Raw genomic sequence first — 27,482 nt, 5'->3', positions numbered from 1 at the left:
CGTGGAGCAGAGCAGAGCAGAAGAGCAAGAGAGCCGCCTGCGTCTTTATTGTATTATTCCTATACAGGTTGTTATCTCACGTTGACATTCTTACATAGCGCTGTCACTAGCACGTGCGTGTTTACCTGTGCTAAGTCATGGTTACATAACTGTGCCCCACTGTGCACCTGCGCTAGACAAGTGGAGTCACATCCTCAGGTGTCCTTAGGTGCCCTTGAGTTTGGAGCAGTCTGAGAGTTCCCCACAGTAACACATGGTGCAGTCTGGGTCTCACAGGCGTGTTAGACGGGCAGGAGGAGCCAGTGTGTGGGCAGCTGGTACAGAGCGTTCGCTGTCAGTGCCACTGTCTTACAGTCACAAGTTCCTATATCACACAGCACAGAGCCCTGCGCCTTACCTCTACCCCCACATCTTCTGGCAAGCAGGTGGTACGTTTTTAATTTGACGTTTGAGTCTTCCCCCAGTTCACGTCTTCCCATATTTTATCCTTCATCCCGTGCATCTCTGTTTTGTCCAGGATACCCTAAGAGGTGTTGTCACACACCTTACTGAATTCCAGATGCTTCAGGGCATTATTTGTGGTGTAATACTATAATACAAAGGTCACATGGTGAAGTGTACAAGTAGTAAAATAAAAATAAATATTTAATAATTAAACAAAATGAAACAGATATGACCAGGATTAAAAGAGCAAAGCAACCATTTAAAATGTCAGCACTCATGGGGGTGGCAGGGTCCAGCGCAGTGCCAGCCTTCTAGAAGGATCTCCATGAGAGCCTTTTCCCTTTTTCTTTCTTCATTCTTCCGGAGGGCACTTAAGGATCTGTCACCTGCACCAAGCTTTCCTTGAACAATTGAAAGCAAAATTGCTTTTCTGCCTTTCTTTTATGGCTTCTGAACTATGTAGCTCAGCTCTCACTGCAGGAAGGCATTTCTGTTAACGGAGCTTGTCACTTGAGTGCCCTGTGGGTTCTCTTGTCTGCCATGCTAGCACTCGCTTTTTCTCGAAGGACAAAGCTACGTGTCGCTTTCCTGAGCCCTTCGTAGGCATTTTGCTTTTTTCCCTTGGAGGGAGAGAGAGAGAAGGAAAGATTTTATGATTTCACTAGACAAACACAACTCAGACTGGATTCATCATTATATATTCACCATTACTTATTTTTTCTTTGATTTTAGAATAAATGAAAACATTTTGGGAGTCTCAGAACTGTGGCTTCCACGCCTGGGAGCTCAGCTGCCTGCTGGGAGCTTGTCATGCCTGCGGTTACTGATGACAGAGCTTCTGTTCTGTGTCTTCATTTGTTCCGAGAATATTGGTGGTCGTGATTATTATGGGGGCAGTCGTCATGTGTTTTTCTTTTTACTGCATCCTCTGGGACTCCTCGGGAAGCTGCTCTGGGTAGATGCTGAGAACCCTGGCCCTGTTACAGGTGGCCTAAGGAGGCATTTTTTCCAGTAACCACGCTGGACCATGTCACCATGCCACATTACACAGTTGCCTTTGGGAAGGGGTGCAGATTAGTGCTTTTTTTCCCAAATGCTAGACTTTTTCCCCTCCATTCTCTCTCTTTTTGGTGTTATGAGATGGTGGTCTTTTGATTTGTGAATCGAGTCAGTCAGAAGTATTTAGGCTTTATCAGTACTGGTTTTGAAATAGAACTTGTTAAAGAAAATGTAATTAAGACACTTGCAACGCATTGAGAGACTCTTTTGTCTTTGTTCTTACCCCAACTGTGTATCATAGATCCTGTAGAAGCAGCTCATCCACTGTTAAAACTGTCAGTGGCCAGTAAGGACTTTCCAGCCTTGACAAGAAGAGCATAGCAGTCAAGGGAGGAAAACTGCAGACAAATTCGAGAGAATACAGCAACAGTGAAGGCTCAGACACCAGAAAGAGATCGAGGAGCATGGTTTCAACTTGCCTTTTCAGTGTTGAAACAGTAACTGTACCTGTTGATGGAGAGCCAGAGAAATGCAGCAGGAGGAATAAGATAAGGCTTATTCTGTCAGGTAGCTGTAGGATTTTGAGAGCCAGGAAAGCTGTTGTTTGCTCCTTCGTCTTCTAAGTCAGGCCTAGGGGCAGTGGAAGCTTGTCTTGGCTGTTAGAGAGGGCTGGATTTCTGTCTCCTTGCTGCCGGACAGTAGGTCAGCTCCTCTAGACTCGTGGACAGGGAGGTGGTCAGTTCACCTTCAGCTCTGGTTCACTCAGAGTCACCCACAAATGGCCACTTCTCCTGTCACTTGCAAAGTATTAAATTCTCAATGACTGGAGCCCCATTTTGTCCCAGTGGAATATGCTTCTTCAGGATTTGGGAAGAAGGGCCACCCAGAGGACTCATTCTCTGAATTCCTGCAGACATTGCACCTTTGTGTGTGTTCTTGAGTGGCACCCAGGTCTCCCTGAGTTGGGAAGACTGAGCACAGCTTGGCTGGAGCCTTCCTGTGTGCTCGAAAGGGCTGCTCCTCCAGCACAGCTGCTGTGAGTGTGCATGGCAGCCTGCAGGCTTGCACACATTTCCACGCTTACACTTTTCAGGTTTTCCAGCTCTTCCCTTCCCTGATCCTCACTGCAGCTCCACAGTTGAAGCTGCTCTGGGTCTGAGGTGTCTGCCACTCAGAATATCATTCCCATGCGGTACTGTTCTCATCTGCAAGGCTGATTTTTTTTTTTAAATTTAAAAATAAGTTTCTATTAGGAAAATCTCAATAAGAATTAATGATATTCTGCATTTAAAAGTTCTGTAACTACTGAGAGGAGAACATGCACTCAGAAAAGCCAGGCTGATGGAGATGGTTTTGCAAAATCTTTCTTTTTTCTTCCCAGTAATCATGAAAAGTACTGCTGTGAGGTTTGGTAATGTTATTTTTTGATTCCCCAATATCATGAGGTTAAAGCTGGGATCTTCCCATTGAGGTGTTTTTCCCTAACCCACTTTTCATTTTTTATTTTTTTGAAACAGGATCTCACCAAGTTACTAAACTGCCCAGGCTGGTCTTGAATTTACCATCCTCTTGCTTCAGCTTCCTGAATTCTGGGATTACAGGTGTGTGCCGCTGCGCTGGCATCACTTGTATATTGTTTTTGGCTACCTAATTTGGTCAGTGGTTCCTTTATTTTTCTTCTTACCAAGAGATGTGATGTTATGTGGTAATCTGAATTTTATTTCATGACCACAGACAATCTGTAGCTAGATGGCTTTACTGCTTCTTACAGATGCTGTAAATGAGCTAGTTAATTATGGGCCAAAGTGCATATAACATGCCGTCACCTAGGCACCTTGGTAAATTCTGAGTGGGAGTCGCGAGTGTGATGGAATTTTAATAAGCAGAATATGCAGTTCTTAAAAGTACTTTTCTAGATGTGATTCTCCAGTTCCTTTTGTGAAACCCTATGATGTCATCAGGCCTGTGCTTGCGTGAGGAATTTGCGGTGTCCTTGAAGAGCCCTGCCTCATTTTGGTTCAGCATTTGCAGGAATATTCTTTTCTCTTGTCTTCAAGCAAGCCCTGTCATCTCTTGCAGCAGAGCTCAAGGCTCACATCCTCCTTGGCCCTTTGCTGTCCGCAGCAGGTCTTTTCTTAGCTCCTGTTGGTCTCTTTCAAGGACTGATCAGATCCTACCACTGGCCTTCTGTCTTGGTTCTTCTGCACTGAGTGTGTCCCGGTGGCCTTTGTGGCAGTCATTGTTGCCTGGAAACCTCTTATGGGGAAAAACAAAAGCTTTTCTTTTGCAGTTTCACCTATGTGCTTCTTTAGGTAAAATTTGGCACTTGTGTTGCTTACGTTCACCTCACAGTGTCATTAGGTTCCAAAGTCTTGACTGCAACGGAAGGGGAAGTATCTTGCTACCTGTTTAGACTAGGGAGGCTCACTTGAGACCAGGGCAGCCTGAAGAAGAGAGCAGAGCCACGGCATGAATGAGACATCTTCACTGTCAGGCGCTACTCAGCTGCATACCCTCGAGGCTGTGCTCAGACCCCAGCCTGCCTGCCAGGCCTTATGGAAGTGTAGCCCTGGGCTGTGCATGGCAGTGGCTCAGGGCCTTGGTGTGTGTCCTCAGGGCCTTGGTCATATCAGTTGTGTACACCGAGACTGCTGAGCTGTGCCTGTGCTGAATCTGGCAGGCCCCCTCCCAGCCTGAACCATAGTGTGGCCGTTTGCGGTTTCTGTTTTCCTTGCAGGAAGGGACTTTGAATGTGGAGTTTTATGGGTATATGCAAAGGAAGAAATCTTTGAACAGTGACCGGGTTCTAACGTGTGGCTGTCTTACCGTGAACATGTAATTGTAGGAGAGCCTGCTATTTTGGATAGTCTTGGCGAAACTCTCTGTACTGCTATTGCTTTAACTGCAGAAATATAGTGAGAAGTCATTGGCATGGAGAATAGTGGGTTTTGTCAGCATTATAGATGTATTTTCTGTTTCAGAATTACAGAGACAGGGAGGGTGCACTCTGTAGAGCTGATGGTCACTACACTAAAAAGAGTGCTTTTCAACAGAACTTGAATGTAATATTGGCATTCAGAAATACAGCTGCTTCCACTGAGGAGTGAAGGCTCCTACGGGGAGGACGGGAGCTGAGTCCACCTTTCCCCGGTGACCTCCCAGCAGCGCGCTGTAAAAGCAGGTCTGGGGCTCATCAGGGTCACCCGGGGGCTTTACCCACTGCAGTCCTTCGGGCAGACTCAGTGAGGTCATGCTAGCTCCGAAGTTACGTTTTTATGGCCTTTGGATCGTACTGTCTGTTCTCTTTCTACGGTGTGTTGCCTTCCTTCTTGGCTGTGTTCTTTTACTTGTCTTCTCTAGGTGTCATCGGCTTCTTTTATCTACCTCAGTGAGTCCCAGGGGAGGTCTGGCTTGGTTACAGTTCCTTTCTTCTCTTGGCTGGCTCAGGGTGACCTTCTCTTCACGGGTCTCAGAAGGACACACTAGCTCTGACACTGTCTGCATGTGTGTCCCTCTGGCAGGGTCCCTTCCACGTCATACATCTGTGCTGTGGCTACCTGGTCACCACCACCAGTCATTCCTGAGTCTGGTGAAGCCTGCTTATAAAATGGGGCTGAGATTTAAAATTTGAATGTCTTGTTGTAACCTTACAGACATTATGCCTTCTTCCAGCCCCAAAGCCTTGTTTGGTGTCTGTTCAGGATGGGGAGCCTTCCCAGTCCTTCCAAGCTGTCTAGAAATAAGGCAAGATAGCACAACACTGTGGCGTGGAGACTGAGCCCGCAGTGCCCTGCAGACACCAGAAGCTGCATTGATAACACACCTTCTGCCGTTAGCCTCCCAGTTCCATTCAGAGCAACTGTAGGACACGTCTAGGAGGAGAGGGGCAATCCTCATCTATGTGGGTGTCATTTACTTTTGTCAAGGGTTCTCCAGCCTGGTTTTATTAGCCCTTCCTCAGTCTCTTTGGGTGTATTTTCTTTACTCTATCCTAAAACAACTGCAATTTGACTGTACTTCTGCTTCTCTGCCGTGGCCCTTTGGACACAAGCCTTTGGACACAGGCCATTGTAATTGCTAAGAGTGTTTAGACTCTTCTTGTCCTAGTCACTTTCTTCATCCAAGAGGATCATTTGCCTCTGCGATCAGTACATGCTCGAACCCACCAGCCCCCGCTATCCCCATCTCATGGAGAGTGTGAGTAGCTTTCCTCCGACAGCCAAGGTGGACACCCATTGTCTGTGTGTTTGCAAAACATGCTTGTTTCTAAGAACTGTCCTAGAGGGCTTGTTTGGATCCTCGTGCGTTGTTTCTGAGCATTCAGGTGTGGGTGCAGGAGTCCAGAATTTAACACTCATCCTGACACTCTTACTGAAGTCCGGCGGGCTTGGTTCTTACTCTTTCCACACGAAAGCTGCTCCCCGCTCCCATTTTGCTGACCAGGGGTTGTGGAGGGGGGGGGGGGCTGCTGTGATCTGAGGTAGAACCTCCAATGCGTCTGTGAGTAAAACGTTTTAATAAAAAAACAAGTCAAAGTAGTGTCCTGTTGCCTCCCTGGGCAGCTGAGCACCGGGCGCCTGCTGAACAGTAAACCTGTGGTGGGTGTGCAGAGAGGCGTGGGTGTATATTTGACGAATCCCCTCTGTGCTTCCATAGGGAGCATGTCCAGCTAGTGAAGGGCCAGAGACAGAGTGCTTGGAAGATGCACAGCTTATAAGGTGAGGCTCTGGAGAGGTAGCAGCTGAGGAGGAGAAAGATGCTGATAGCTGGAAAGAGGTCATTGGGAGCATTCCAGTTGTGATAAATGAGGAAGCATTTATCACGCCCGGGCCTGTGGGTGTGGGAACTGAAATTAGGCCACCAGCACAGAGGTAGAAAGGACCTTGGACTTGCGGGTGGAGAGTCTGGCTGAGCTGTGGCTCTGTGGCTCATCTGCCACGTTGGTTTTGCCAAGTTCAGTGTGTAAAAGCTGAATGCTCCCGAGGCCATGTGTTAGGGGCATGGGGTAGGAGCAAACGCTGGATGAGTTCTTGAAACCTGCAGAAACATCAGTCAGGCTGTTAGCGAGTTGAGAGAGCCCGAACGTGAAGCCAAGCAGTTTGCGTATTGTTTGTGACCAGTGGAGAGCCCTAGGAAAGCTTCCCGAAGATATGTGCAAACTACACTGGGCCAGCAGGACTGTCACAGGCTCCCCTGGGGCTGGAGCCACCTCTGCGTGTGGAAATGCATTCTGATTTGCAACTCTGACCTACAAATAATGTTTGGAACAGAACAGGTTGGAGAGTCTGAGGCTCTTAGTTCAAAGGCAGAGCCGCGTGGGTGCTTAGTCCTACCTTCTCATAATTAGCATGTGGGCTGCCACCTGTCTCCTATCCACAGTGGCACTGGGGCTGGATTAACCTAGGCAGGTGTTGATGCCATCGCTGTGCCTCTGTGCTGCTTCCCGGTCCCTTGAGAGCCACCTTTTGCTCTATTTTGACTGACTTTACTTCCTCAGCTCCTTCCAGCCCTTCCCTAGTGTTCTAATTCACTTTTACTCTTTTTAAAAAATTATTTGAAATACTGTGTTTTTAAGGTCTCGAAAGCGGCCCCTTTAGCCTTTGATCCCAGCTGCCTGTCCATTTCCTTTGTGTGTGGTCCTTTTCTGCTTTGGAAAAAGGAAAGAAAGTCTTTAAATGTATCAGTGCGCCTCTCCTTTTTGTTTAGCCCCATTTGGATAGTATACCAGCAGAGCAGTAAAATGTTTCAGTTGGATCAATGTTTCTTACACTTGAGAAATTTTAGTAACTAAGGTATAGAGGCAGCGAAGCCCTGTCTCCAGCTCCAGTGGTTGGTAATAATGTAGCCAACCAGCATCTCCTGTCTGCAGGCTCTGTTCTTCACACCTTACACACCCTGCTCGCTCCTGGGACTGCTGCTGTCCTGGGATGGGGACATGCACAGTTATTGGCCTTTATTTTTACAGGGCAAAGGGGAAAAGGCAGAAGAGAGGCTGATTGGATGAGGTTACACAGCCAGTGGTAGATTAGGGGGCTTTCCTCCTCCTTGCCCTCCTGGTCCCTCTTCGCCCCGCTGCTAAGAGTAGAGAGGCGTGGATGTGAGGGAATCCTGAGGCTCATACTCCTGTGTCGCCTGGACTGAGGACCTAACCTGACCTGCAGGCTCATCATTTAGGAAGTGAGAATAACTGCCTAACTGTGAGTGGTTTTTTGGATTGAACATGATTATGCGCTGAAAACTGCTAACCTGATAATATTGCACACTGGGCATTTCCCGTTATTTTAGAGTTGCTTTCGTAAAAATTAGTGCTGTAGAGTTTTTGAAATTAGATAGTTAAAAAAAAAAAAGTTAGATATTGAAAGGCTACCCTGGTAACGGAAGTGTTTGGGATTTCTAGTGCTTTGCTCCTGGCGTGTGAGATCATCTTCCTGAAGAAGCCATGGTTCTGGTGCGGGGCCACCTCACTGCAGAAGGGCATTGGAGAGAGAAGGGAGGAGAGGTGCCAGTGCTGGGGCATGTATGGTATCCACTGCGCTGTGACAAGGTGCCTCACGCTGTGCATGCACCCACAGAAGGACACAGAATTGAGCTCTGGTGGAGTGTGTGAGACGGGTTAAAAGCCATTGGGACTGTGGAGCCACCTTTGAAACTCACCTGGAGACCTAGGGAGGCTGTGACGTGGGCTTTTGTCTGCACAGCTAGGAGCTGTGGCCTGGTCCCTGCAGCCTGGCAGCTGAGAGCGTGTGAGCGCGCTGGTGTGCCTCATACTTTCCTTTGGGGTTGTGTTGTGGAGTATCTTACAGAATTCCTGCATTCTCCTTTTGGATTGTGTGTTACAGGAGGTTTCTAACTCTTACAGCTCTTGGGTGATATATGGAAAACTTCTTGCTACGAAATATGTAAACAGAGGGATCAATTGGGCAGCTACTGCAAGCGCACAGCAGAAGCTAAGGATTCAGTCACAGTGTGTGTGTGTGTGTGTGTGTGTGTGTGTGTGCGCATGTGCGTGTGCGCATGTGCGTGTTGTCAGGTGCTCTACATGCTATTTGCTGTTTGTTTTTGGTATTCTTGGGGACTAACTCAGGGTTGCATCTCTTCCTTAGGTTGCTGGTAAACAGTAAACCTTAATGATTGTCAAAAAGAGAAGCTTTAACAAAGAGGTCCTGAGAGAGCTTTGCCTTTTCTTCATGCAGAGGAAGCAGACTTCTCAGACTTCAGTCTTTATTGAGATGTAGTAGCGGAGCAGGGAGGCGAGCAGAACGGATAGTTTCTCTTGTTCCTGCAGCAGTTGCTCAGTTCAGAGCTCGGTTTTGTGTCTGTGGTTGTGCCTCTGGATTATGACTAGAATTTAATATTTAGTTCAGTTTATGGAGCTGAAATGTGGCCATCAGTCTGAGCTCCTTTGTTTTGCATCAGTGTTTGTGAGTTGCTAGGGAATATATCTGTGCTTTCCATTTTGCTTTTTTACTTAACTCACACAATGGGAAACAGTGTGGATTTAGTATGTGTGAGAAATTTAAATATGGTGCAGGATTTATTTTGAATATATACAAGGCAACTTTACAGGAGTTATAAACCTTTGGGATGCAAGCTCATTGGGATGAAGAGAAATCCTTACATAATTGTTAGATGATTTTACTCTTCAGTTGTGATTTTAGAAATAACGCAATACATGTTGTAACTCATGTCCAGTTAGAAGAGGTTAGAAAATGTTCTGGAGCAAATTAAACCCTACTCTTCTAATTAAACACTGCAGTGATTATCATTAGATACAAGATTTTAAAGCTTGAAATCTAGCCAGGATCTAAGTGTCTGAGCAGTCAGCATTGTACAATTAATCCAATTCACATGACTTGGTAAATGTAATAGACAATTTGCATGTTTAAATTGCACAGTGTCACTTGAGACTTTAGTATATACGTACTGGATGCTTAGTGCTTGCTTTTTTCTGGTGCTTTGGCAATTTCTGGAAATAAACTTTGTGGAGTAAGAGCAGCAACATTGTAGCCCCACTACAGGTACAGCAGCATTTTGCTGTGTGCTGGGAATTGACCTGGTGGCTGTAGCAAGCACAGCGCTAACTGGTTGGTCAGGTTTCTTCCTTACCCTCAGAGATCTCTTGGCAACAGTTTCTGTGAGTTCATCTCCAGTTTTATTGAAAATAGGAACAAATTCTTTTTTTCATATAATCTACATACATTGGAAGTGCTGTTACGTGTTGCCTTGCAAAATTATGGGGCATTCTTGAAAGATCATAATTTATTAACCCCAGGTGAATTTTGAAAGCACTATATCAGTGACTGGATCTTTCAGGTTTTGTTTACTGCCCAGGAGGATCAAACCCTAACTTGGAGTGGTATCAGTTGATTTTTCCAGAAGATAAGAAAGCTTTGGGGTAGTGCCCCAGGCCTATAATCCTTGAATTCTGGGAGGCTGAGGCAGGAGGGTTAAAAGTTCCAGTCCGGTCTGGCAGTTTAGCAAGATCTTGCCTCAAAGTCAAGCATAATTTACAAAAGGATGGGAGTGTATGTGTGGGGGTGGGGTAATATTTCTCAGTATGAAGACTGTGGTTGAATTCCAGAACCACAAACAAAAATGTTAACAGGTGGCCCGTGCATGCAAAGCAAGAACTCGTCAGCGTTGCCCGTGTGATCTTTCCTTGCTGAACACATTACCTCAGATGACGCTCACAGTGCCATCCAGAGGTGGGTATATTTACCGAGAGAATTCAAGCTTCCCCAAGGAATCCGTGCTGGTGTCTGCATCACAGGAATCTTTGATCCTGTTGGTGTGGTGTGGCTGACCATCTAACAGCCCGATTGACTTTTGTGTCCTCCTGAGACAGTGTAACAGATGTGATTTATGACCACAGAGACATTTATTAGCCTTTCACAGCAGCAGCCTGCGCCTCGTTTATCAGGATCGTCGCTTCCTGCCCGGTCCTGTGTAGCTCCTGGACGTCCTTTGGAGAAGGGCGCTGCTCATGGGAGCATCTTCTCTAGCTAGGCACAGCTTCTGAGAGTGCTTGTTACGGCTGTTGGCTTGGATGAAGTGTTCTGAATGCGTGGCAGAATCCCCACTAATGGAAAGCTTTTTCCATCTGGGTAGTGCAGCGCTTTCCTGGGTGGAACAGGTGAACAGTGCACTCACTGAACATCCTATGCCCAGATACAGGGTCACCTCAGTAAATGTCATTGGGAATCTGTGGGATTTCTTGTTGGAAGAACTCTTTTATTTTACATAAAACTGATTATACCTCCAAGTTTTTGATTATGCAGTTTGTTTTAAAATGTGAGGGGCAAACCACCCTATCTACACATAAATGGCCTTTTTGGTTTTTGAAGCACAAACCATCAGTACCAAATGATCATCAGTCATTTGGCTTCATTATTTTTTCCTCAGTAGATTTACCTTTTGAAGCAATTTTTGCTCCTGAAATTGCTATCACCTTTTTTAAAAACAAGGGTTATACAGTAGGTATAATTCTACATTCTTTTTTAACATAACCTTAGGACACACGTATGTGTGACATGATGAGTTGTTTCCAGGCACAGGAGTTTGAGGGTCACATGACAGTTTGCTGTTTGCCTGTGCATCCTCTGCTGGCGTGCGCTCCGGTGGTTCATTCTCAGGTTGAACTCCCGAGTTTCCTGGTCATCACTGACCCTTCCCATGCCCGCCTGCCCTGTCCCACGCCCTCCCTCGGCTCCCCATCTGCACCTGGCTTGGTCTCCAGGTCAACAGCTGGTCACTTCTGTCTGGGTTCCCAGTGCAGGAATGCTGTCCTGGTCACCTTCGCTTTCATAAAGGATCCTTTTATTCAGGTGATTGCAGCCCAAATGCTACCTGTCTCACTGGTGGCTTTTCCAATTGTAGCACAATAGATAAAACATTGAGCTACTTTAATTATTGAGGTGGGGCTTGGAGCATTTCAGCTTTATTAAGAACCTTTATTGGTGGCAACTTGATAATGGGTAAAACGCCCTGAGAATATGAAAATGCACCAGCAGTGGAGAGGACAAGGTCAGGAGGAGGCCGGAAGGTGGAGAGAGAACTATTTGGAGCGGAGCAGATCTGAGGGGACATCTGTGTTATAAATGTCCAAGTGCACAGTGGACTTTTGAGACTGTATAAGGGCACGAGTCAACGGGATTTTCTTTGTTGCTTAAAGAAAAGAGTTTTGGTGTCACCAAAACTGTGTCTATTAAAAATTGTATTTCAGAGCAGGAGAGGCTTTTTTCCTGTGACCTGTTTCATTTATGTGCCCCCTGAGCAAGTGAATGGGCAAAGAAAACATTTTCCCCTCTTTCAGATGATCAAAGAAATGGTTAGTTTTACTGAGCGATTAAAGCTTATTTTTCTCATGTTTATTGTGTACTTCTTGTCCCTGTAGTATTTGGATATGTTTCCTGTTTTTTGAAATCATTGTTGCACATTCTTTTTGATTATAAATTGATAGTTTACAGTTGTTTGAATCCATAGGATACAAAGTGCTGTTATGATTTTGAATACAGTGGAGAGTAGTTAAAATTGATCTGGTTGGCATATCCATCACCTCATATGCTTAACATTTTTTGTGTCCAGAACATTTGAACTGTACTCTCAGCGATTTTGAAATGTTTACGGTGTTGGGTTAATTAGCTGTGTTCCCCCTGCTGTGCAGCAGAACCAGATGTGTGTGTGCATGGCAGTATTTCCCCTGCCTGAGATTTTGTGTTCTTTGACCATCATCTCTCCATTCCCCGCATCTCCAACCCCTGCATCCAGTGTTCTACTTGCTGTTTCTATGAATTCAGTTGTTTTAGAGTCCACATATAAGTGAGAACATGCAGTGTTTGTCTTTCTGTGCCTGACTTCTGTTACATAATCCAGTTCAGTCCAAGTGATTGCTACTGACGCAGTTCCCTTCTTTTTTGAAGAAGGAAATGGTATGGTATTGGAAATGGTATGAATGAATGATATTCCATTACAAATGCCCAGAAAGAGGGTTGCTGGGTCATGTGTTAGTTTTATTCGTAGTGTTTTTAGGACGCTTCGTGCTGTTTCCCATAAAGGCTGAACTCCTGCGTTTCCACCAGTAGTGTGCCTTTTCCCTGTATCCATACCAGTGTATTTGTTACTATTTTGATGCTGTTCATTCGGACAGGTGAAAAGTGATTCCTTGTTGTGGATTTAATTTGCATTTCTCTAATGATTAGTGATGTTGAGGGGTTTTTTGTTTGTTTGTTTGTTTTGTATATGGCTTGGCCTCGTGTGTATCTTCCTCTGAGAAATGTCTGTTAGGGTTGCTTGGCCATTTTTTGACTGAGTTTGTTTTCACGCTATTGAGTTCTTTGAGCTCCCTTTGTATTTTGAGTATTTAACCTTTGCTGACTATGTAGCTTGCAAATGTTTTCTCTCAGTTGTTAGTTTTGCATGCTGTCATTTCCTCCCTGTGTAGAACTCTTTTAGTTTGATGTAATTCTATTTTTTTATTTCTGCTTTTGGGATCAAACCCAAAAAATCATTCCCCAGACCCAGGATGTGTGCTTTTTTCCCTCTGTTTTCCTCTAACAGTTTTATATTTCTCAGTTTTTTGGTTAAGTCTTTAATGCATTTTGAATTGGATTTTGTATATAGTATGAGGGTCCAATTTCATTCTTCTGTGGGTGAACTTCCAAAGCCTACATTTGTGAAGAACATCATTGCTGAGGAACCTGTGTTTCCACCATGTATTTGTTGAAGATCCACTGACTGTACATGAATGGTTTATGTCTGGGCTTCGTGTTCTGTTCCGTGGTTAGTGTGCCAATTGTTTTTTGTGAGTGCCATGTAGGACTATGCCGTTGTAGGACTGTTTCAAGTCAAGTGTGGTGCCTTTGGCGTTGTTTTTTTTGTTCATAATCGTCTTGGTTAGTTGAATTTTTTGTTCTTCCATATGATTTTCATTTTCTTTTAATCTGTGAAAATGACAATTTTGGTGGAGATTACCATGAACTCGTGGATCACTTTGGATAGGATGAACATCTTAATGATGTTAATTCTTACCTGTGGTCATTGGCTTTCCTTTTTTTTTATTTTAAAGAAGATAAAACAGAATAAAACCAATCAAAACAAACCAATGTAAGAGAGACAGGACTTCAGAACATTACAAAATCAACAATAGTTATCATAATGTCTCTTGATGTCTTCAAAGTAGCTGCAGATAACTTTGGACATAATAAAAATCAAACAGAACAGAACAGAACAGAACAGAGTAGAATAGAAAGAATAAAAACAATGAATGCAATAAAGGACTTCAAAGCAAGCCAATAGTAAATTCAAAATTGCTACCATAATGTGTCTTACTATCTTTGAAATAGCTGCTCCTGCCATCAGATTTGACATAGTCAAACAAAACAAAAGAAAATAAAACCCAACCCAACAAAACAATGGAAATGATATAGGACTCCCAAAACAAGACCATAGGGAATCAACAATGGCTGCAGCTTTCAGAAGGAATCCCCCTAGCTGCCACACTGCGTACCACTGTCTTTTGAACCCATGATCAGACCGCTGGCCCTAGACCTGCAGTGTTAGTGAAACACCAACGCACCACAGGCATCCAATTGCAGTTCACCTCCACAGCTATCAGAGCCTGTTTTTCTCCAGGTAAGCCTGTCGCTCAAGGCAAGAGGTGCTGGGGTGGGAGGTTGGGTGGTTGGTGCCTCTTGTTTGCCAGCCTGTGTGCTGCAAGGGGCTGGGCTCTGTCTGTTTCGGTCTGGTGTGGCCCGAGCATGGCACTGGTACCCAGACTGGGTTTGCTTCCTGGTGTGGCCTTCTTCTCTCTGCCCTGGTCCGTGAGTGGCACTGACTCACGGGGAGAAGCTGGGGTTGGTCTGTTCCGGTCCAGTCTGGGGGCGGCCTGTGCATGGCTGGTCATTGGCTTTCATTCCATTTATTTTCCTCATCTCCAGTTTCTTTCACTAATATGTCAGAGTTTTTATTTTTCAGGTTTCTCACTTCCTTGGTTACATTTGTTGTTAAAATTGTTTTTGTTTTTTTTTGGTAATTGTAAATGAAATATTCTTTGGTTCCTTTTTTGGATGTTCATTGTTAGTGTACAGAAACTACTGAAGTTTGGTGTGTTAATATATTTTATTCTGCATCTTTGTGTATTAATTCTCATGTTTTTGAAACTGAATTTTGGTGGAGTTTAATAGAGTTTTATATATGTGTCAGCCATAGTGAAAATTTTATTTGTTTTCTTCTTGTTTGGATTCTTTCAGTCATTTTGGTAGGGTTTTGTTTTGTTTTGTTTTTGATAACTGGAATCAAAGCCTGGGCCTTGCACATGCTGGATGAGTGCTGTACCCCTGAGCTACACTCCCGGCTCCTGGATGAGAGGAAAACCTTTTATATTTTACCTCTGAGCACGTAAGCTGTGGGTTTATGATACATGGCCTGTATTGCATTGTGGTGCACATCTTATATACCCAGTGTGTCAAAAACTTCTTTATTGTTAAAAGATGTTGAATTTTGTCAAGTGCTTCTGTGTCATGTTAGGTGTTCATCTGGTGATGCAATGTCTCATTTAGTTGTAGTATTTTTTTTATTACAGTACATATTAATATTACAGAATACTAGGTTTTATTGTGGCATTTTCTCATGCAGCTAGTGACTATTGATAATATCCATGATTTGGGTGTACTAAACTGTCATCCACGCACCCTGGGGATAAATCCTATTTGGTCACAGTGGGTGATCATTTTAACATACTGTTGATCGTTGTTTGCTGGTGTTTTGTTGAAGGTTTTCCATCTGTGTTCACCAGGGGCATTGTCTGTAATGTTCTTTTCCTGTGAAGCCCTTGCCCGGATTTGGTATCTGGGTAATTCAGTTTGTAAAAGGAGTTTAGAACTATTTCTTTCTCCTTGTTTTTTTTGGGGGGGGCGGGACACTTTGAGAAAGCTTAGTGTTAGTTTTTAAAACATCTGTAGAATTTAGCCATGAAGTGCTGCGGGTTCAGTGTCCTTTCGCCTTCCTGGTAGGTTCAGATTTTTATTTCTTCATGGCTCAGTGTTGGTATGTTGTATATATCCAAAAGTTGATCTGTTTTTTCTGTTATCTGATTTGTTGCCATATAATTGACCACAGTCTCTTATAGTTGTAATCTCTGATTTTATTTCAGCCTTCTCATTCCTAAGTCTAGCTAAATGATGACTTTGTTTTTTAAAAAATGACTCAGTTTCACCTTTTTACTCTTTTTCTAATCTCTCATTTATTTGTATTATATTATTTTTCTTTTTAAGTCTTTGAAGTATAACATTATTTATTTGAAGTCTTTCTTTTTTTTCATGTAAGTGTTTATTTTATGAATTTTCCTTTTAGAGGTGCCTATACTGCATTCTGTGAGCTTTGGAATGTTGGGTTTCAGTTTTTGTCTAAAAACATTTAAAAAAATTTTTCCTTGTAGGTTTTTCATTGATCCACTAGTTGTTTAGGAGTGTTTTAGTTTGCCAAACTTTCTTCTGTTACTGAGTTCTTGTCTTGTGTCGCTGTGGCTGGGAAAGATACTGGATTAAGCTGGCCCCGTGCCCTGGAGAAGAGCGTATCCTGCTGCTGCTGCTGCTGGACGGATACCGTGCGCCTCCACTAGGCCTCCTTGGTCTCAAGTGTTGCTCAAGTCCAGCGTTTCCTTGTTCATTTTCTGCCTGGATGATTTTACTGATGGGAGAAGCAAGGTGTTGAAACCCCTGCTATTACTGTGTGGCGGTATCACTCCTTTGGATTCTTAGGGATTTATTTCATTGGGATGCTCTGACTTTCGGCCGGTAGATATTTACATGTGTCGTATCCTCTTGATGAGGTTTTCTTTTTAACCATCATATAATGTACCTTCTTGTTTCTTTGTTACTTAAACTTTGTCTCATGTAAGTATCCCTGTTTCCCCTTGGTTCCCATCAAATCTCAGAGTTTGTTATCCTCTTTTGGATTCCAAAATTTGAATTGCTTGGGATTATAAAAAACGCTAGCCCTCAAACGAATGGGTAGTGTCATCTCTAGAGTTCCACCAGACCTGCCCTTTGCCTCCAAAAATGAGACCAAGGCTTTTTCTGTAGAGTGATTCCCTCTTGCTGCCTCTCCCTGCACCTTTCTCTGCCTCCTTCCTTCCTGATGGCTTTTTACTGCATGTTTGCTGGGCCTCAGGTGGGGACCTGAGGTTCCCTGCAAACAGCTTCACTCCCTTGTCTACCTGGGTTTCTTTCCTGTCTGCTAGCTCCGTGGGGATCATCTGACAGGACCCCACTTGCATGCTTTTTATTTCCCTGTGCGCCTCATTAATCGAGATGAGCATAGCTTTGGCATCATTTCAGTGCTCCTTTCCTGGCTTGAAATATTTTCCTCTGATAACTCCATTTTATACCCAACTAATTAGACTATAGTGTCATAGGTATTTCTTATCTAACATAGTTTTATTTTGAAATTTTTCTTAAAGAACATAATTAACTAATAAACAGTGTCAGACAATCTGCTAAGTGTTCTGAGAACTCAGTTTCTTTATTAATTAAAAGTTAAAAAAAACCTTAATTCATGGATTATAGGGATTCAACTAAATAAAAGTATCTGTGTTTGTCTAGATTACAGTTGTGTTACAGAAAGTTTTTCATGGATGACCTACCAGTTCTGTGGATTTTGATGTCTTTATGGAGATGTAAATCACATTCTGCACAGTTTGCTGGTTTAACACCCAGGAATCAGTGGGTGCCAGTCACAGGTGGCAGCCATCAATCCACTGTAGAATATTTACATCACCCCAAAGAAATCCCGTTCCTGTTAGTCTTCCTTTCCCCTTTTGCAGCCGACTATCAAGCTGCTTTCTATCCCAGGTTTGTGTGGCAGTAGAATTAGTTTTCGTATGGTAAATTGAAGGCATTTTAAAATACAATCCTTTAATTTTTTAGGACTAAAAAGCACCTTTTTAAAGTCATTTAATGTTTTATCTTTTTATCTAGTACACAGAGAAATAGGGGACCAAAGAAGTCAAAGATTCATGTAGGGACATTCCTGCTCCACTCATGTTTACTGAAATACACTGGGAAGACACTTACTTAACAGCACTTACTTGGTGATTCTAGTTTGTGAGGTCGATATGAGATACGATATTTGAATGCTCTGCTTTAACCAAACTGGCTTATTCACTATTCTGTGAATGTTTCTTGTGTTTAGCCCTCTTGTGTATTAAAAAAGGCAAAGCTGGATTTTATTTTATATTCTCTTAATCTTCATTAGGAAAGTTACCACTGTGTGATCAGCCATAGAATTTGGTCGCATAATCTACTCAGGGTAGAAAGTGTTCTGTATTGCATTGGAAGTTCTATGACAGACTATTTGGACCACCAAGTTTCCCCCACCTTATCCCTGTCTCTAATCTATTTTCTGTGATTTCCTCCGTCTACATGTGGAGTCTGTTCCTCCACTCCCCTGACTTTGGACTGACTCTGTGGTTTTTCTTGACCAATAGAACATGGCAGAAATGGTACCCTGCAGATTTCAAGGCCAGGCACCAAAGATCGCTGCTGCTCTCCTTAATGAAGGAGGGCAGAGCCTTTGGGAAGAAAGGTGCTCAGCAGCAGGTGCCGCTGACGGCAGAGATGAGTGAGGCCAGGTGCGAATTCCGGCCGTCCAGCAGTCGTGGATGCAGTCACGCAAAGGAGGAGCTGAATTTTAAAAATCATGTTATTCTGAATAATTGCTGCATCATTGTAAAGTTATTATCATTGTTTTGGTTATAAGAATCACTTTATTCTTCTGCCTCGTCTTCTAGATATCATGCCATTGTTTTTCATTATCATTAACTCTTATGAATTAAGCAACTTTATGTCTTTGGTGCTAATTGGTATTTTCCTACCTAATACTAAGTAGTCTAAAACAGTAAAATATTTTCTTTCTATGAAATAAAACACATACATAGCAAAACTGCTAAGTGTCAGTACGCAGGCAGAACGAATTGTAGAGCAGTAACGACCCGTTTGGTTAAGAAGCTGATATTGCTGGGATTTCAGTTGCACGCTCTTCTTGGCCAGAGACCTCTGATCCACACCTCGAGGCAGCCACCCATCTGATTTTATAGGAATTACTTCTTAAGCTTTTCCTGTCACTTTTGGGGCATGGGGAAGTGCAGTACTACAGTATGTGGCCCCTTGTTCCTGGCATCAGCTGCTGAACATTTTCTCCGTGGCACAGCCACACCATGAACAATGTAAGTTCCTGTGCATTTTTGCGTAGAATTTCATACTCAGAATATATGGGTATCAGCCCTACTAGTGATGGGCTCTCGAGTTATTCACAGTTTGGGGCCATTGTGATTAATTCTGCCAAGCACATTCTTCTGCATGTATTCTGGAAAAACATACAGCATCAATTTTTAAAGATATATGCTTAGGAGTAAAATTTCTGGGTAATAAGAAACTGTTTCTTTTTGTTAGTCTCACAGTAAAGATCAAGGTCCAGTGATAACAAATGGTGTAAATTGTATTAAGTGTATTTATTGGATTATCACATCTTTATGGGTGACTGACGGAAGGCAGTCTCAGTTGATGGGGATAGGAGTTGGGCTGTGATTTGAGCTGTGTAGGATCAAAAGGGTTAAGATTTAGGTGAAGGATTAGAATCCCTCCAAAAGGAATCTTTGAGGAAATTATACTTCAGAGTCATAGATTTTCAGACATTTATTACCTTTTTTACATTATTGTCCCTTACATCTACATGAACCTGTAACAGTGGTTTATATTTTATCTACCTTATGAAGGAAGAGAGCAACTTGGGGGTAGCTGACTGATCTTTAACCATATAAAAAGAGACACAGCTCTTTTAGGACCAAGATTTCTTTTGGCTGTTTCTGCAAAGCGAAAGAGCAGTACTAATGCTTCCAAAAGAGAGACTTGTCAGAAATGGAGAATGAAAGAAACATTTTGCTCAGCCAGATTAAGGCTCTATTAAAAACAGTGGTGGTTATAAGAAGATCGGCATAGGGTAACAACCACGGACAGCAGTTTGGGCTTCTGTACAGAATGTGCCGTAAGTGGGTCAGTGGGCTATAATACACGGTGGAGCTGAAGAACAGTGCCTGTGTGCTCAGTCTCGTGACTGCTCTGCCAGGCGGCGCCCTGCCAAGCAGCTCTGTGCCCTGTTCTTTCCGTGTCCTGGCTGACCTCAGGGGGAGGGCAGGAGGGCTCCTGGCTTGCTGATTTCTTTTCCCTGACAACCTGAAGAAGTCCAAAACTTGAGGATTTACTTCCGGTTCGGTGGTTTTGCATTGATGTGATAGGAAAGGAGGCGATTTAAGAGGTTTGGGCACCGTGTGAAGATTACCTCGGGACAGCTGGGGAAAGACCGGGGCATTGTTGGCTTCATCTGGGATCATGCTGGATAAGGTTGTTGTTACATCTGATACGTGCCTTCCCAAGTGGCCTAAAGTAGTATTTGTGACAGGCTGTAGTTGAGGATGCTTTCAACGTGCAGAACCAAACCTTCCGTCTGCTTACTGCCATGGCTGCTTCTGATAACGGGAATTTGTAGTCTGTTTCCGTGGGCATAGAGCTAACATCAGTCACTGTGGACCGAAGTATTTTATTGACTTGATTTCTTGTGTTATTTCTGAGTGGTCCGGGATGTATGGAATGGGTGATGCTTTTAGACTTTTAGTATTACGCTCTTCCTGGAAAACAAAACGAGCTTTTCAGATGTGTTGTGAAACTGTCAGACTGAACAAGTGGCATAAGCTCAGTTATTCAAATATGTGATTCTTTTCAATGGCTCTGTGTTAGCTAGTGCTTTAGTAGTGTAAAGATATTTAATACTTCCTAAAAAAATTGAATCTTCACTGTATGAGTAGGTTCATCACTCATTTGTTTGGATTCATAGATTTTTTATTTGTTTTTCTGTTTTTTTTTTTTTTTTTTTTTTTTTTTGAGACAGGGTCTCACCTTGTATGCAGGCCGGCCTTGTGTAGCCCAGTCTGGCCTCAACTCAGAGCAGTCCTCCTGCCTCAGGCTCCCAAGTGCTGGAATTAGCACGCCTGGCTCTGTTTGTTTTTATTTTAAAATACTGTTAAAAATTAAGTAGTCCATCTGATGTCTCTGTCACCAGATGTGAATTCCCATTGTCCCCTCCTGTCAGTGCACTGGGTATGTGGCCTTTTCATACAGTGTCCCACACACTTTTCTTTTTTTAGTGTATGTTTGAATGGTAAATTTATTTTCAAGTAACGCGGTCTTTTGATAGTCGTTTTTGTTATTTGCATAATACTGAATTATTTAATAACATGCTAATTATTTCCTCATTTGATGTTATGTAGGTTTTCATTTTTACAGATAATGCAAATATGCATTTGTGCATTGTAGCCTTTTTTATTCTTATTTATATTGCAAGGACAGGTGCCCCAGAAGTAAGTCGTGGATTTATAAACATTTAATTTGTCATATAGTGCCCTATTTTTTCCACTTGGCAGTGTTTTCTTGTTTAAGAATCAGTTCCTTTACCAGTACAAGAGAGAAGCAGCCTATTACACGTTAGCATTTCACAAAACTAATGTTTGAATCACCCTGTAACCTTAGAGGAGACTTTTGCCTTTGCAAATCCAGTTTCCATTTTTAGTAAAATAGTGTGTGCAGTTAATTAGAAAAATCTAGCAACCCACAATGTAATAGTAAATGAGGGCCTCTGGCCTTCTCCTTCCCTGCTCTGGCCTTCGGTGGCTTTGGGAACCACTAGCTTTTAGCTATTTGTCTGCATAAGCGATTATGATTTTAAATATTATTCATAATCAAATCAGGTATATTTTGAGTATAACTTCTTATACTTTTCTCCTTATTCCGGAATTAATAGCTGCCCCCTTTGCTTGCTTTGCTTTCTCTACTCCTGCTTTTCACTCAGTATCCATCAGAGCTGTGAATCTCGATTTTGCTACCCCAGTCGGATAGCCCTCAGATGTGTCTCACTCCTCAGCGCTCCCGTGGGGAGCCTCTGCACACTGTTCCCGGGTAAACAAGTTGGACTCAGGGCTGCCCCTCAGCTGACATCTTGGAATTCCCTTCATGATTTTTCCCAGTCCGTTTCTTTTGGTTTGTCTCGTTGAATCTGTGTTTTGGAGCTAACATTGTATTTTGAAGTCTGCATTTAACGTGTTCCTGAGAAAGATGTGTGGAAGGTTACTATTCTGTTTCCTGGAAGTGTCTCTCTGCTGTCATGCTTATTGATTGCATGGCCAGGTGCACAGGTTTCAGGCTAGGATTTTTTTTTTTTTTGCTGCTGGGGATCTAACTCATGACCTTGCACTTACCAGGCAAGCGCCTCAGCCACTGAGCTAATCCCCAGCCCGAGGCTAGGTGTTTTGAAACAGTGCTTAGTTTTACCTTTGTGCTGCTGTGGAGTCCCATCTCATTCTCATTCCCAGTTCTTTGTTAGGACTTTCTACTTTTTTCCTCATCTTTGGGAGCTCTCAGAATCTTCTCTTGGGGTTCTTATTTCACACTATTCTTGGTTGTGTCTTTTTAAATATTTTTTTGGTGTCCAGATGGTATGTATGCCCTTTCAAACCAGAAAGTTGTGTTTTGCAGTCTCCTGTGTTTTCTCCTTTGAACTGGTTTGACAAGGATGTAGCACCTTATGGACAGACCCCCCCCCCCCGCCCATTTCTCACATTTCTGCATCTCATTGCCCTTTGGAAAAATTTTATTAACCTTATTGTCTTTACCCTTTTGTATTAGATTGTTTTGTTGATCTATAATATTTTACGAGAGCTTATTTGCAGTTCTTCAAATCTTGTTTTGTATGGCATCATTCGGTTTCATTTCTGATTTTTCTGAGATTGATTATGTTTACTATATTTTCTTCATGTGCAATAATTTCTTTTATAAGTTTCTTTTAACATGTAGTTGTTTCATATATTTACTTAACACTGAAGATTTAACATAACTTTTCCTACATGGAAGATGTGTCCTTCTACAGATGACTTGTTTTTATTAAGTGGCTTAATAATACTGAAAATTTTATTTTTAAATAATTGTAGATTATTAATAGGTTGCAAAAATAGAACTAAAAGCTTCTTTGTACTCAGATGATGCCAATCATAACATCTTTACATGACTGCAACTCACTAACACAACCAACAAATGGTGGTTGGTAAAACTTTTAGTCCATTTGAGTGGTCTATTAATCAACAGGCTTGTACTGCAGACATACATGAAATCTATGTCGATCTGTTTTGTCTTTTAGCAATTTTTCCAGCTGGTCAAGTTACGGAAGCTCGGGCTGAGCGACAATGAGATCCAGCGGCTCCCTCCAGAAATCGCCAACTTCATGCAGCTGGTGGAACTGGACGTGTCTCGGAATGGTGAGGACCCCCCTGGGCTTGCCCTGGTCTCTTCTGACTGCAGAGACATTTTTAGTAAATAGAATTGTGTGCTGGTAATGGGAGATGCATTCCTGGTACTTAGGGGAAAGCTATGTATACATTTTTCATACGGAAATGAATGTCACTTTTAAGAGTTGGATGAACTTACAATTATTTATCAAAACATTTTATAACACAACTATTAGAAAACAGTTGATAAAGATTTCCAACTAGATTCATTGATTGCTAGCGTAGTGTGTCGGCCAGGCCATTTAACCTCATCAGCTGCATGTAGTGATCTTCATGCTGAGGCGGTGGTGAGCCTGGGATGGTCCAGGGGGTGCATGATCGGCCCCAGGAGGTGCGGGGGTGGTGCGATCCACCCTGGGAGTGGGGAGGAGCCAGTGCTCAATGGTTGGGTGCTCTGTGCCTGCAGGGCATAGACCTGGCCACCTGCAGGTGCCTTCTGTCAGCTCTCTGTCTTTCTGATTAGGTTGGTGGTGGTTCCTCTCTTGAATTTGTTTGTTTGCTTTTGTTGGGTGAGTTTACTTAAATTTCTAGATTTTATCACAGTTTCGACAGGGTGTTTATACCCAAGCACCTTTCCCTTTTAAGTAGACATCTTGCTTGAAGTCATGTGTTTTAAAGTGTCCCTGCCCTTCCTGTCCCCTCCTCTCACAGCATCTGTGGTTCCCAGGGTCAGTGGATGTTCCCAGGCTCCTCTCCACGATGGAATTCAATTTGCACTGCGCATAATTTCCTCAGGCCCAAATATAATCTTGATTATCATAAAAGGGCAGTCCTTTAATTTCTGTCTGATTACGTAACTGTTTTCTTTTGTGTTTGCTTTTGTCTTTCTTTAGAAATCTGTTGTTTAGAACTTTTTTCCCCAGTGAACTGTAGCCTGTATATTTCAGTCCATTTTTTTGAGGGGAACCCCGGACTCTGACGGCATTCTTCCCCGGATCATCCTTGTAATGTAGCTGTGGAAATCAGTACTTGATTGAAAACATGTGGGGAAGCGATCCCTCCCACAGGTTTTAAGTTTCTAGTTTTTCCATTTTCCCTAGCGTAGTACTTTCAAGGTAAGAAATAATTTTCATGAAAGTAAATGTAGATAGTATGTCAAAAGCAGATATTATGGCCAAAGGACGGGATGTGTGTGACCAACATATGACTTTTACTTTTCATGAAGATGACTCATTACTTTAAAGTACTGGGGAAAATGGAAGAACTGGGTTCTGGGAGGGGGACCTGCTTTAGAGTGGCTCATTTGGTAGGATACTCAGAGCAGCTTCAGTGATGCACATTTGGCATGAGAATCTTTCCGGAGGCTGTTTGCAACACACCTCTCTGTGGGAGTAGTGGGCATGGATCAGTTCTTTTTGTGCCACCCATGAGATGCACACAGTAGGTCACTGGCCACCCTAGTGGTTGGCTGCCCTGTGAGGAGTATGCACGCACTGCCAGGTGGGCCCTGTTCGCAGCATCCAAATTGTTGATGAGCCGCAGTTTGCAGCTGGCATTAGAAAAGAAAAATAAGCAGGGTCCAGAAATACTTGAGGAGAGGAGAGTGCACTGGGGTGATCATTAACTGGAACAGATTCTCTGTGGGAAGCCAGCGGTGTTGGGACGAGGCTGTTCCCTTGCAGACATGCAAACTGGAAGAAGGGCTTTCCTCCTCTCCTCACGTATCCTTTTGTTATCTCCCAGCACGTTGATAAAGAGGCAGAGCTTTGCTAACCTCAGTGCCCAGACATAGGGCCTTTCCTCCTCACGGACACCTAAGTATCCAGGGTATTTTCTTAACTTTCTCATTTCCTGCTTCTCTTTCAGTGAGGGCTGCAGTTTTGGGGAGGCTCTAGCAGATCATTCGCCTTCTTCTTGGGCACCTTTAGACCTGCTGAGGCCTGTAAACTGCCCCTTTCCTCGTGGGGCTCCTTGCTCTGGCTCAGGGTGTCTGCAGTGCTAGGGGCGTAAGGGAAAGAAGGATGGAGGAGGCTGGAACCTTTCTTTGAGGTTCAAAAAACTTCCCCAGTGACAGAGCGGAACAAGTTCATTGCTTGCTGTAATCAACAGGAACTTGGGTCTCGGGCCATTTCCAGGTCGGGCAGAGCTCACCACGCTTCCTTTCCCATTTTCCTTTGGCTGACAAACCACAACCGTGTGAATTTTTTTTTTTTTTCCTGGTACCAGGGTTGGAACTCATGACCGCCTGCTTGCAAGGCAGGTGCTTATGCCGCTAAATCCCTAGCCCCAACCATGTGAATTTTGAGAGCAACCGAGTGATGAAGAGGCTGCAGCTCCTGCCTGTAGCTTTTGAGGCAGTATGATGCCCTGCTCTGCAGAGCCACAGGCCTGTGCCAGGCTTGGGCCTGACCGGCCTCTGCTCTTCTCTCTCCCCAGCCGAGGCTGCCTGGCCTCGGTACAGAAGCTGATTCTTTGGGCTCCAGGTGTAGCAGGGCCATCACCAGTGCTGGCAGCTGTCTCGGTAGGACCCTGTCTGGTATCCTCAGTTCCCAGCTGCCTAAAAGGCAGTGCTTTGACTGGGGAAGTAAGGCAGGTGTTGGTATCAGATCACTTGGATCAGCTGGATTCACGCTTGTCTGGTGTGGACAAGTCGTGGATTGCAAAGGACTTTGTCAGAATCTGCGTTCGGTATGGGTCTGAAACAGGGTTGAACCTCTCTTGCCAGATGCTCATGGGCGATGCTAGCTGTATGGTGCCCCAGCTGTGCAGGGTAGCAGAGGCACATTCGTTCTGCAGCTCCATGGGTGGCAAGGCTGAGATCCGCTGCCCTGACATCCCCTGCCTTTCCCTGGGGGAAACAGAAGTCTTCAGGGTGCCCCTGGCTCAAGGGCAGAATACCAGGGCAGACTCAAGGCCAAGACTGCTTGGATTCTAGGAACAAAACGAGACCTTTCTTGATGTCTCCTTGCACAAGCAAGGGAGAAAAGACCTGTTTTGTGTTTCTTTCCAAAAATATCTAAATGAAGTGAGGAAAGTTTTCACAGGCTTATTTCTTAGGCCAAAAAGAACTGCCACGGCCTCCAAACATGGAATTTTTGTGGCTTTGTGTTCTGCTGTTTTGGGCACCGAGTCAAGGGAATGTATGCTGTATTCCAGACAAGAAGGGGTTCAGGAGAAGAGGGGTACAGAAGGAGGGCAGCACTCGGGGGTTGCCCAGGTGGTGACCGTTTGTCCTGAGCTACTCAGAATGAGTAGCTGAGCACCAAAGAGAAGCCTGGCAGAGTCAGGGCTGTGGTCCTTCAGAGCTGTGCTCTGTGAGGAGGCTCGCCTCCTGGGAGGCCAGTGTGAGTGGAGGGAAGTGGCGCCCACGCTGTGTCCTGCTGGGTGGGAATATGTGTTTTTCAGACAAATGGCCAAAAAATACATGGAAAAAAAAAAAGAACCAAGGTGGTTTTCTCCAAGCATAGGTTAAAGAACGTTGGTGCGGTGTATGAACTGGTATCTGAACATGTCATAGAATGTTGTCTGTAACATTGTGCAGACGTAGTCAAAGGTCTTTCCTCGTTTTCTGTGGTGAGGTGCGTATGCTTCTCGGCCTGGACTTCTCATCTGTTTCCTGTGCTCACTGGCTCTTCTTTGCTGAAGAGACTGGCCTGTGCTGTGGAGGGGAAGTACTACCCCGGAGTGAGACCTGGCTGTCCAAGATCAGGCAGACTTGAGGCTTTCTGCATCCTGCCCCACGGGGTAGTAACTTAGATTTTATAGTCTCTGCTGCAGTTTGACTGACCTCACCAGTGCTGAAACATTACCCATTTAGTGTTGTTTTCCCCAAAGTGCCTCACACGGTTGCAGATGATTTTAGTGGTACAGCAAAACCACAGTTTTTAATATTGCATCGTGGTGGGAAAATTACCCTTTTTCTCCAAATTTTATTCATTTTGTGTTGCCTTCTGTAAAACTTCGTAATACTACATTGTATTTATGTTACATTTATCTTTTATTTCTGGTGGTAATAACAGCTTTGGATTCATGTTAGTGATTTAAACAGTTTGCTTCCTTTAAAAACAAATCTTATTCAGATTTGTAGCAGTTACTTTAAAAGTAAGAGGCAAATAATAAGGAATACAGGGGCCATAACAAAGCGGCAAGACTAAGGCCGGCATCCCGGGTGAGCGCGGCTGACCAGTATTGGTGTGCCACGCTGAAGAACTGGGGCTTATTTTTCTAATAAGGAAAATAGTTCTGCAAACAGAAAAACCCTGCCCCCAAATTGCAGACCTTGGCTCATTATTTTGCAAACTTGAGTCAAGAAGGACTTAGCAGCAAACACGTGTCAGTGCAAATTGTCACTAGTACAGGGCGGCACTGCGGGGTTAGCAGACCACAGCCAGGTCACTGTCATGCTTTTTTGGGGGATGAGGCTGTGGCCAAGGGCTTGGGGTAGCTGTCCACTGTCCAGCCAGTGGGTGTGCATCGGTGTCTGAACTGCTGCTGTTCTTGGCTTGGTTACTGAAACCTCCTGAAATGACCCCGTGTTTATTTCTGAGGTTGTCTTGAAAAAGCCCTTTCTCGTAAGCAATGCGTCTAGTGTGCCTTGAAGTCCTCCTGCTTGGTTATGGACAGGGCGGCTTTTGCCTCTGTAGTGACTACATCTGTCCACAGTGCCATGTAGCAGATGCCGGATTTGCTGTGCAGACCTGAAACTCGCCACCAC

General features: G+C 43.9%; 1 protein-coding gene across 2 annotated transcripts in view; it reads left to right on the top strand.

Annotated features, from left to right (window-relative positions):
* Positions 1–27,482, top strand: part of Lrrc1 (leucine rich repeat containing 1) — a 112,482-nt gene that overhangs the window by 21,518 nt on the left and 63,482 nt on the right. Inside the window, exons 1-2 of one of the 2 annotated variants that reach the window (XM_063253825.1) lie at positions 19,661–19,838; positions 22,681–22,798. In XM_063253825.1, coding sequence (XP_063109895.1) covers positions 19,827–19,838; positions 22,681–22,798 — 130 coding nt within the window. In that variant the 5' untranslated portion in view covers positions 19,661–19,826. Of the gene's footprint in view, positions 1–19,660; positions 19,839–22,680; positions 22,799–27,482 lie in introns of those variants that run through there. The other variant, XM_063253823.1, reaches the window with a different exon arrangement.

Source organism: Cavia porcellus, unplaced genomic scaffold, assembly GCF_034190915.1.
Source record: "Cavia porcellus strain 051 isolate PalLab524CR breed Dunkin Hartley unplaced genomic scaffold, mCavPor4.1 scaffold_7, whole genome shotgun sequence".
Lineage (NCBI taxonomy): Eukaryota > Metazoa > Chordata > Mammalia > Rodentia > Caviidae > Cavia > Cavia porcellus.
The sequence above is the reverse complement of the archived record's forward strand: the minus strand, read 5'-3'. Positions and strand labels throughout refer to the sequence as shown.